Source organism: Molossus molossus, unplaced genomic scaffold (assembly GCF_014108415.1).
Source record: "Molossus molossus isolate mMolMol1 unplaced genomic scaffold, mMolMol1.p scaffold_m16_p_22, whole genome shotgun sequence".
Taxonomy (NCBI): domain Eukaryota; kingdom Metazoa; phylum Chordata; class Mammalia; order Chiroptera; family Molossidae; genus Molossus; species Molossus molossus.
The window spans coordinates 25,949,751-25,960,280 of NW_023425358.1; the positions used below are offsets into that span (position 1 = coordinate 25,949,751).

General features: G+C 42.8%; 1 protein-coding gene across 1 annotated transcript in view; it reads right to left on the bottom strand.

Annotated features, from left to right (window-relative positions):
* The window catches only part of LOC118640030 (SV2 related protein), a 66,659-nt gene extending 60,461 nt beyond the window's left edge, over window positions 1-6,198 (bottom strand). Inside the window, exon 1 of the mRNA XM_036276805.1 lies at window positions 6,061-6,198. Within this exon, the coding sequence (XP_036132698.1) occupies window positions 6,061-6,095 (35 nt within the window). The 5' untranslated portion in view covers window positions 6,096-6,198. The remainder of the gene's footprint in view (window positions 1-6,060) is intronic.
* Window positions 6,199-10,530: the final 4,332 nt, after the last annotated feature.

A 10,530-nucleotide genomic window follows, 5' to 3' on the forward strand; every position in this document is an offset into this window, starting at 1 on the left:
CACGACCCTTTAATACAGTTCCTCATGTCGGGGTGAACCCCCAACCATAAAATTATTTTTGTTGCTACTTCATAACTGTAATTTTGCTACTGTTATAAATTGTCATTGGAAATATGTGTTTTTCTATGGTCTTAGGCAACTCTTGTGAAAGGGTCATTTGACCGCAACCCACAGGTTGAGAACCTTAGAGAGAAGTTAGCTAGCATGTGTTTCAGCTAAAGAGGTATGAGTGGCCTTGAACTCAAGGCTTTAAAATGCTATCCCTACTTTTTGCCTGAAGTGGGTGACAATGAACCATTTCTCCTCCTTGAACAGGAATCTTCCTCCTTTGCCCAATTTAATCTCAGGGGCGGGGGTGGGGGGGGTGGAGGGGGTGGGGCAACATGGCAAGGAGAATTATTAAGGCAATGAACAGATTCTTCTGGGTTTTCATTCATAAAGTTTCAAAAAAATCTCTTGGCTTACATATACTGGTCTACACTGGGATCTAGTATCAGGTGGACTCTGGGTAATGTCCCAGTACTTGGAATACATCAGACCCCTGCCACGTGAAGCTTTTCTCTAGTGAGGACAGACATGCACTAAACAATAAACAAGTGAATTCGATGGTGTGTGAGAAGGTGATAAGTGCTATGAAAAAGGAAAAACGGAACATGGTGCTGGATAATGGAGGAAGAGAGCTGCATTGTTTTCAACTGTGGTAAAATGCACATAAGATTCAACTATCTATTTTAACCATTTTTAAGAGCACAGTTCAGTGGCATTAAGTACATTCACAATGTCGGGCAACTACCACCACCATCTAGCCACAGAACTCTTTGTATCATGCAAACTGAAACTCTGTGCACATTAAACAACTCTCCTGTCCCCCCTTCTGCAGCCCCTGGCGACGGCCACTCTACTTTCTGTCTCTAAGTACCTCATTTAAGTGCAATCAGACAGTGGTTGTCTTTTTGTGACTGGCTTATTTCACTTAGCAGAATGTCCTTAAGGTTTACCCATGTTTAGATGTGTCAGAATTTTCTTTCTTTTTAAAGCTGAGTAATATTACACTGTGTGGATAGACCACATTTGTTTATCCACTTATCCATCAAGAGACAGGATACTTGGGCTGCATCCACCTTTTGGCTATTGCAGATAATGTTGCTATGAACAGGGGTGTACAAATATCTCTTCAGGACCTGCTTTCCACTCTTTTGTGGGTATATACCCGTAAGTGGGATTGCTGGATTGTGTGTTCTATTTTTTTTTTTTTATCCTCACCTGAGGACATTTTTCCATTTTTTGTTCAGGTAGAGTGGGAGGGAGAGAGAGGAACAGAGAGAGAGAGAAACATCGACGTGAAAGGATCACATCGAGTGGCTGCCACCCGCACAACCGACCAGGGCCGGGGACAAACTGCAACCGAGGTACGTGCCCTTAGCGGGAACCGAACCCGGGTCTCTCTGGACCGCAGGCCGACGCTCTAACCGCTGAGCCAAACCGGCCAGGGCTTGTGTGTTCTATTTTTAATTTTTGAAGGAACTACCATATTGTTTGCCATAGAGGCTGCACCATTTTTTCATTTCCACTAATGGTACACAAGAATTTCAGTTACTCCACATCCTGGTCAACACTTGCTTTTTTCATGATAGTAGCCATGCTAATAGTTGTGAGAAAGGGCTACCATCTTAAAGAAGGTGGTCAGGGTAAGCTTTGGTGAGATGATGGTATTCAAGACATGACCAAAGTGAAGGAGATACCCTGGGGAAGAGCTTTGTATATGGAGAACAGTGGCTCCTGAGGCAGGAGCCTACCAGCACGTTTGAGGAACAGCAAGGAGACCAGAGTGGCTATAGCAGAATGAGCGGGTGGGAGAGGGAAAGAGATGAGGTGAGATGGGGGGCCATGGGAAGGTTTTGAACAGAGGAGGGACATGATCTGACTTTTAAAGAATCCTTCTGGCTGCTGTGTTGTGAAGGGGCCATGGAGAGACAAGGACAGGAGCAGGAAACCAGTAAGGTGACCATTGCAATACATGCAGGTGAGAGATGATGGGGTCTTGAACCAAGGAACAGCAGTAGACATGGAGAAAAGTGATTGGAATCTGGATGTGGCTTGAAGGCAAGACCAGTGGGATTTCCTGATGGACTGAAGTGAAATATAAGAGAAAGAGAAGTCAATTTTGACTCCAATGTTTTGGGCCCAGTGGGATGATGGGGTTATTATCAGCTGAGATGGGTGAAGCTGAACGAGGAGCAGGGTAGAGAAAGATCAGGAGTTCAAGTTCGGACACGTACTTTCTTAGCTTTCAGTAGGACATTTTCTTAGTGTTCTAAAAGGGAGACCATGGCTTCCAGGTGCTTTAATACCTGAACAAGTTGAAGGATAAGGAAAACAAATCCAACATAGAAGAAGACAAATAACATCAGTGCCATTGACTGAGCCCTTACTCGGAGCCAGGAACTGTGCTGAGAGCTACCCAATGGTGATCTTCCTGTCATTATCCCCACTTTACAGAGGAGCACCCAGCCTTAGGGAGATAAAGTCATTGGCCCCAAGGCCACCCAGATAATAAGTGGCAGATCTGGGGTTTGAACCCAGACCTGTCTAATCCAGAGCCCACAGTTTTACCCCTGCTGCTGATTAAAACCAGAAGTCCGAAGATTCATCAAAGTGATGGGCTTACGCTCAGTCTTGAAAGACGGGGTTTGTAGAAAAGGACAGAGAAAGTGGATTCAGCAAACACGATGAAGTTCTAACTCTTTGTCACAAACTGCAGGGTCCTGTATGGCCTGGTTCCTGCCATCCCCTGCAGCCTTCCCTCAGCCACTTGCTCTTTATGCCCCGCTGGCCTGACTTTGCGCTTTCCCCACACAGTCCCCCTGTCTGGACCGCTCCTCATCCCATCTCTTGTCCTGAATGACTCCAATGTCACTTCCTCACGTAAGCCTTTTCTGATCCTCTCCCTCCCCCTTCTAGAATTAGTCTCACTGCATCCTGAACTTGTCCTTTGTAGCCTCTAAGAAAATTTTCCTAATCATTGTGCAGGTATGTGTTCAGTGTCTGCCTCTCCCACCGGACTAGTGCTGTCCAATAAAACTTTCTGCAGTTATGCAAATGTTTCAGGCCTAAGCTGTCCCATACAGCAGCCACTACCCACATGTGGCTGTTGAGCTCCTGAGATGTGGTTAGTGCTACTGAGAAATAATTTTTCAAATTTCATATTTTATTTATAATTACATTGATACTATTTTTATATTATTAAAGTTATTTCACATGCAAATGATATGATTTATGTTTAAATTTAAATAGCCACATGTCGCTGGTGATTACTGTATTGGACAATGCAGTTTTAGATTATAAGCTTCTCGAGGGCAAGGGTAATGTCTATCTTATTCAGTTGTAGCATCTCTTGTATCAAGGATGATGTCCAAGTAAATTGAATCAACCAATCAATCAATCATTGTGGTCTTCAAAACTTGCTTTCAAGAAATCATCCTAGAAAGGAGAGACCCAGAAAAGTCTAACTTGCACAAGTTCACACAATAAGGCAGACCTAGATATAAAACCTCAGCCTCCTGAATCTCCTATACCTGGTGCTGTGCCCGAGTGGACAGCAGGTGAAAATCAGGGGTTGTTCATGGTTTCAAAAGAACCATTCTAGAGCTAGATGAAGGAGCCCCCAAGTATAAGGAAGGACTGTTCTCTTAGGCACCCTCATCCCCTTTACCCCTCCCCCTCTCCTGTAAACTATTTAGTGGCTTATATTCTACTAACACTTGGCCTCCCACAGGACTGAACCTGTTCCAAACCCCACTCTTGCCAACCCTCTCCAAGGCGCTCTGATTTTTAGAAACCATATTGCTCTCATGAAATCTGCTACCTGCAATCTGTGGTTTAAAACCATCTCAGTTGTGATCTGTAACCCACTCAGATTCATATGGCTGTTCCTTTGACTTTATTTATTTTAAATAAATTGAGGTAAACACATTTCAGGGCTAATTTTGAATTTATTCAAATGTTGTTTGGGGTTTTTAGATGACAGTTTTTGGAAGTCCAACATAAGGAGCCTATATATTCTGCATTTTTAATCAATGATCTTTCAGATGTAATAATAATAATAGTTAAGATGTATGAAATGCTTTGTATCTGTCATGTCTGTGGCACACATTATTTCGCTTGAGCTTCACAATAATTCCATGACCCAAGTACTATTGTGATTCCCATTTTATGGCTTGAGAAACTGAGAATCAGAAAGGTCAAGTCACTTGCTCAAAGTCACATAACCAGGAATTGGCAGAGTCAGGAGAGAATCAGTACTCTTAACCAGTGCACAATTTGGTCTCTCTAATAGATATTGTATGTATTTATGTGCACAAAATATCAGAAAGAATATCCAGGAAACATAAAACTGGGGTTTGGGAAAAGAGAGACTAACTTTTCATTTTTGTGCTTTAAAATTTTTTTTTACCCTATATAGATGATATAGTACATGATCTTATATGTTAATCTAAAATTAATTTTTAAATTTAAATAAGTAAAAACCTCTTATTACTTTGTCCTTTTTAAATTAATAAATTATCACAGTAGTGTCATGCCTGTATACTAGTAAATTAAATATACACGAATCTTTGAGTAATTTGCAAGATTCACATGCTCTCACATTATTTGAAAATTTATCCCAGTAAAACTGCAGTTTCAATATGAATCGTATTGTTATTGTGAGTACCAAATTTCATATTTCAGTTTTTAAATTTTATTTTTATTTTGAGATAATAGGTTGATTTTCTAACATGATACTTAATCAATGAAAGTGGTGTGTTTTCCATGAGGGATTTGCACTCAGATATCTCCATTTTTATGTATTTGTACATCAACCTCTGGATATGATAACTGGGCATCCTTTAGCATTTGTGAAATAATGCTGTATTACATAAGATATGCTATTTGTGGATCAATTAATAAAAGCTTAAAAGTAAATTTTGACTTAATTAAAATTTGAAATGAAAATTAATTTTACACTGATTGAGAAGTAAATGCTGCAATATCCTTCAGTACTCAGAGCCTCAGAGAGCTGTATCAGCCACACTAAAAGTCACTTGGGAGAATTCCTCAGTGGCTTAGAGAGAGAAAAAAATTTTCAAGAAAAGGAAATACACACATACAAATAATATTGTATCCTTCCCAGCAAATGCAAATGGTTTCTACTGCTACCATCCAAATAGCTAATGCTTCTAAAATTTTAAAACAACAGTCCCCCTTAATGTTCTTTTTAATGCCCCATCTCATACTCTTGGAATTTGCTTAACAAATCACCATGGGCTTGTGGTAGGAGAAATCCATAAGCCCCTCAACAAGACTCCTTGTCTTTTCCATTGCTTCGTTGTATTTCCTCAAGATTCTCAGAACAGATTTGGTATTGCTTAAAATGCCCATCCTCTAAGCAGTGCATTCCTGATGTTCCCAAGGATAGCTGTTGACAGCCTGTCTCACTCTAGCTGTTACAAAAACCTTCCATTCAGAAGAAATCAAGAGGCTTCAGCGAGGGTGTACAGCCCTCTCATTCACACTTGGTAAACAACCGGACTTTGCCCAAACCTCCCCTCTAGGAAGGCAGCTTAGCTTTTTAGAAACCAGTTTGCAACATCCATTATCATCCCTTCCAAAAGACCTTGCAAAAAAAAAAAAGGAATTGCACAGCATAGGAGAAGGGCTGGAAATAACCGATGTCACTGCATGGGCTCATAAATTCAGTCCACATTTCAAAACAGCAGCTAATGCTTTCTTAAAACACAGACCTCAAAATCCCTTTAGAATTGAGAGCAATTAGAAGAGAAAACATAACACCCTGTAGGTCCCCATAAGACTCTTCCTGATCTGAAAAATCGAACTGAGTCAGAGATACAGAGGCTGGACTCCTGGGGTAGGAAAATGGCTTTTCTCCTCCAGGCCCAATTCTCTCCTCTGAAACAGTTTCCTTTAAATTCAAGAAGCCATGCAGCGATGCCCCCCTGCAGGTGTTCATTTTTTAAAGGAAAGCCTGCCTGCCTGCCTCTCACTCGCCTCTGTGGTACTCACGGCAGCTGCCTTAGCTGGAATAAGTCCTCCTCCATGTCCGTGCTGCGCCTGGACGAGCCCTTTTCATGGCCCTTACATGGTAGTGGTGGATGACGAGCGAGAAGGGTTTCAGCACCAGGGTGCTGGACAGCTCCAGCGCCGCTTCCTCCCTCTGGCGGCAGCTGTTCGGGGGAGGAAGCCGCCAGGGACCAGCCCACGAGACAAAGCCGCCGCCGCCAGGAGACCGCGGCGAGAGTGGGCGGAGAGGAGGAGGGTAGAGCAAGCTGTGCGGGGAGAGGGGGCGGGGAGAGCCCTTCTGGTTAGAAGAATTTAGTCTGTGTGGCTAGTGATGTTCCAGGGGGTGCCCATTGGGCACACCAGCCTGTGAAATGGCTGTCGAGGTACCAATGAGCACTCTGGTTGACGACGCCTCTCTAAATGTTTATCTGTAGGGGCTCGTTAATGTTTTTATGGGGATAATATTCTTGAAACTCAGGCTGCCGTAACAAATGTAGAATATGAAAATAAATTTTTGTTAATATATTCATACATTAAAGTACTGTTTACTGAGCACCTGCTGTGTGCCAGGCAATGGAACGGGCACAGGGCAAATGACAGAGAACAAATTAGACATGTCACTGTCATCACCGAGCTGAAAGTCTAGTGAAACAAATCAAGAAAAATGTAGACTTCCAGTCAAGATGGCGGGGAGGTAAACGCGGTATCCCGTCCTCCCACAACCACATCAAAGTTACAACTAAACTACAGAACAACCATCATTCAAAACCGCCTGAAGTCAAGCTGAATGGAAGTCCTACAACTACGGAATTAAAGAAGCAGCCACATCAAGACGGGTAGGAGGGGTGGAGGCTAACGGGCTGGTCCCACATCCACGTGGGGCGGATAAAAATCAGGAGGACACCTGGCTGGGAAGGTCCTCCCTGAGGACTGAGGGGGTCCCCGTCCCACACAGGCCCGCAGCTCAGGGTTCCAGTGCCAGGAAAAGAATCCCCATCACTTCTGGCTGTAAAACCAGCAGGAACTGAGGCTGAGGGAGGCTGAGGCTGTGAAAGCCCCCAGGCAGCTTCTCTTAAAGGCTCACACACGGACTTACTCAGACTCGCTCCCTCTAGGCTCCAGCGTGGGGAAGGCAGCTTGAAAGGCATCAGAGACATACAGGGAAAAACTGAGCTGTTTGGCATTGGAGCGAGGGCTAGAGAGGCAGCTTTCTCCTGGACAGAGATGCTGTCAGAGGCCTTTGTTCCTTTGGTGAGCCCTTCCCTGGGGTGGCAGGTGACCACCATATCAGGGACTCCAGCAACCTGGCTCACACTATTTGCCCTGCCCTGGGGATTCCCTGAGGCCCCGCCCCACCCAACTTTCAGGCCCACCGAAGCTGTTGTCAGTTGCTTTACCATAGGATTGGCCTGTCTTGGATCCTGTTTCAGGTTTTCCTAAATTCTTTCAAACAAGCAGCATCTGGTCTCAGCTAGCCCCATACCTCTTGTTAAGTAATACAAAACAAAAAAACAAAAAAACAGGGAGACAGCCAAAATGAGAAGACAAAGAAACAGGTCCCAAATGAAAGAACAGAACAAAACCCAGGAAAATAAGTGAAATGGAGATAAACAATCTAACAGATGCAGAGTTCAAAACACTGCTTATAAGGATGCTCAATGAACTTCGTGAGAACTTAAATGAACACAATGAGGGCCTCAAGAGCATAAAAAAGGACCAGTCAGAAATGAAGGATGCACAGTAAGAAACGAAGGAGGCACTAACTGAAATAAAGAATAATTTACACAGATTCAATAGTAGAGTAGGTAAAGCCAAGAAGCAAACCATCAATTTGGAACATAAGGAAGCAAAAAACACCCAATCAGAACAGCAAAGAGAAAAAAATAATCCAGCCCTGGCCAGTTTGGCTCAGCGGTTAGAGTTTCAGCCCACGGACCAGAGTCCCGGGTTCGGTTCCCGCTAAGGGCACGTACCTCGCCCTGGCCGGTTTGGCTCAGCGGTTAGAGCGTCGGCCTGCGGTCCTGAGGGCACGTACCTCGGTTGTAGTTTGTCCCCGGACCCGGATGGGGTTGTGTGGGTGGCAACCACTCAATGTGTCTCTCTCACATCGCTGTTTCTCTCTCTCTCTCTCTTCCTCCCTCTCTCCCCCTCCCACTCTATCTGAAGATAAATGCAAAAGTGTCTTCTGGTGATGATAAAAAAAAAAAGAATCCAAAAAAATGAGGATAGTGTAAGGAGCCTCTGGGACAACTTCAAGCGTACCAACATTAGCATCTTGGGGGTGCCAGAAGGAGAAGAGAGAGAACAAGAAATCGAAAACCTATTTGAAACAATAATGGCAGAAAACTTCCCTAACTTGGTGAAGGAAAGAGACATACAAGTCCAGGAAACACAGAGAGTCCCAAACAAGATGAACTCGAAGAGGCCCACACCAAGACACATCATCATCAAAATGCAAAAGGTTCAAGAAAAAGAGAGAATCTTAAAAGCAGCAAGAGAAAAGCAATTAGTTCCCTACAAGGGAGTTCCCATAAGACTGTCAGCTGATTTCTCAAAAGAAACTTTGCAGGCCAGAAGGGAGTGGCAAGAAATATTTAGAGTGATGAAAAGCATGAATCTACAACCAAGATTACTCTATCCTGCAAAGCTGTCATTTAGAATTGATGGCCATATCAAGAGTTTCCCAGACAAGAAAAAGTTAAAGGAGTTCATCACCACCAAACCGGTATTATATGAAATGTTGAAGGGTCTTCTTGAAGAAAAAGATAAAAAATATGAACAAACAAAATGGCAATGAATACATACCTATGACAATTGAATCTAAAAACAAAATGAACATGCAGAACAAAAACATTCTCATAGATACAGAGAACATTTTGTTGGTTGCCAGATGGGAGGGGGGTGGGGGAATGGGTGAAAAAGGTGAAGAGATTAAGAAGTACAAATTGGTTATTTGACAAACCTCAAAGGGAAGGGGAAGTGGGGGGGTGGGAAGAAATAAATCAAAGAACTTATATGCATATATGCATAACCAATGGACAGACAACAGTGTGGGGAAAGGCAGGAGGGGGCCGGGAGTGGGGAGGAGGGGGTCAATAGAGGAAAAATGAGGAACATCTGTAATACATTCAACAATAAAGATAAGTTAAAAAAGAAAAGAAAAAATGTAAGGTAATTATGAGAAGGCCAAATAGCACTCATTCATTCATCCACCGAGCATTATTAAGTGATTTCTACAGCCCTGATGCTGAGGAATCAAAGATTAGTTGAACCAATCCCTGCCTTCAAAATTTTCCCCTAGTTCAGTGGGGAGTGATTGCTAATGCACGTGAGATTTCTTTTACAGAATTTCCAAAATCAGTTGCATATATTAATTGTACTAAAAACAACAACAACATTCAATTGTACACTTCAAAAGGATGAATTATATGATGTGTGAATTAAATCTCAATAAAGCTGTTCTTTTTATTTAAAAAATACTTTTAGAATTGGTTTCCAATTTTTCCAACATTTAAATAGAGAGATTTATGTAATAGAATTATTAGCTTATTGGGAAAAGGGGAGGCAGCATTTCTCCACTGTGTCTTCCTTTCTCTCTGGCCACTAGCAACTGGGGCCTCAAAACAGTCCACGCAACAGCCAGGCCATAGCAAGCTTTGCATATTTATATTTCCTGCCTGCTCTCTGGAGACTTTTGAGGTGCACCCCCTGAAAACAGGAGAAACAGTACTTAGTACATAATAGGCATTGAAAAAAACTTAGAGAATTAAATTAATATGTAACATTTTAATTAATTTATAAAATGTAATGTTTTCTCTTCTTTCTTGGAAATGCAGTTATATTTTTCTAAAGCAGTGGTTTTTCACCTTTGAGTGTGGGTCAGCATCCCCCAGAGGGCTTGTTAATACACAAATAGCTGGGCCCTACTCCCTGAGTTCTCATTCAGCAGGTCTGGAGTGAGGCCTGCATCTGCAGTTCTAACAGGGTCCCAGGTGATAATGATGCTGCTGAGAATTGAGAATCCCTGTTCTAAAGTTACATCTGGATGATATTATCAGCTAAGAAAAATATGGCTCATATTTTTATACCTCTGATCTTTGAGACATCCTTGGGCAGATAGGAATATTATAAAGGCAGTTGCCTCCAGCTAACCACATTATCCATCTGTCTGGGAAATGGAGCATGCCAAAAGCCAGATGGGTTTTATTTCACATCGGTGTAATGCACCATGATTTCCCCCCTTAGATGATTTTTTTTAAGTGACTATTTTAAAACAGAGGCTGGCACCCTGGCCCGGTGGCTCACTTAGTTGGAGCATCATCCTGTATACCAAAAAGGTTGTGGGTTCAATTCACAGTCAGCGCACATACCTAGGTTGCAGGTTCAATCCCCAGTCGGGGCATGTACAGGAGGCAATCGATCGATGTTTTTCTCACATTACTGTTTCTCTCTCTTCCTCTCTCACATCAATAA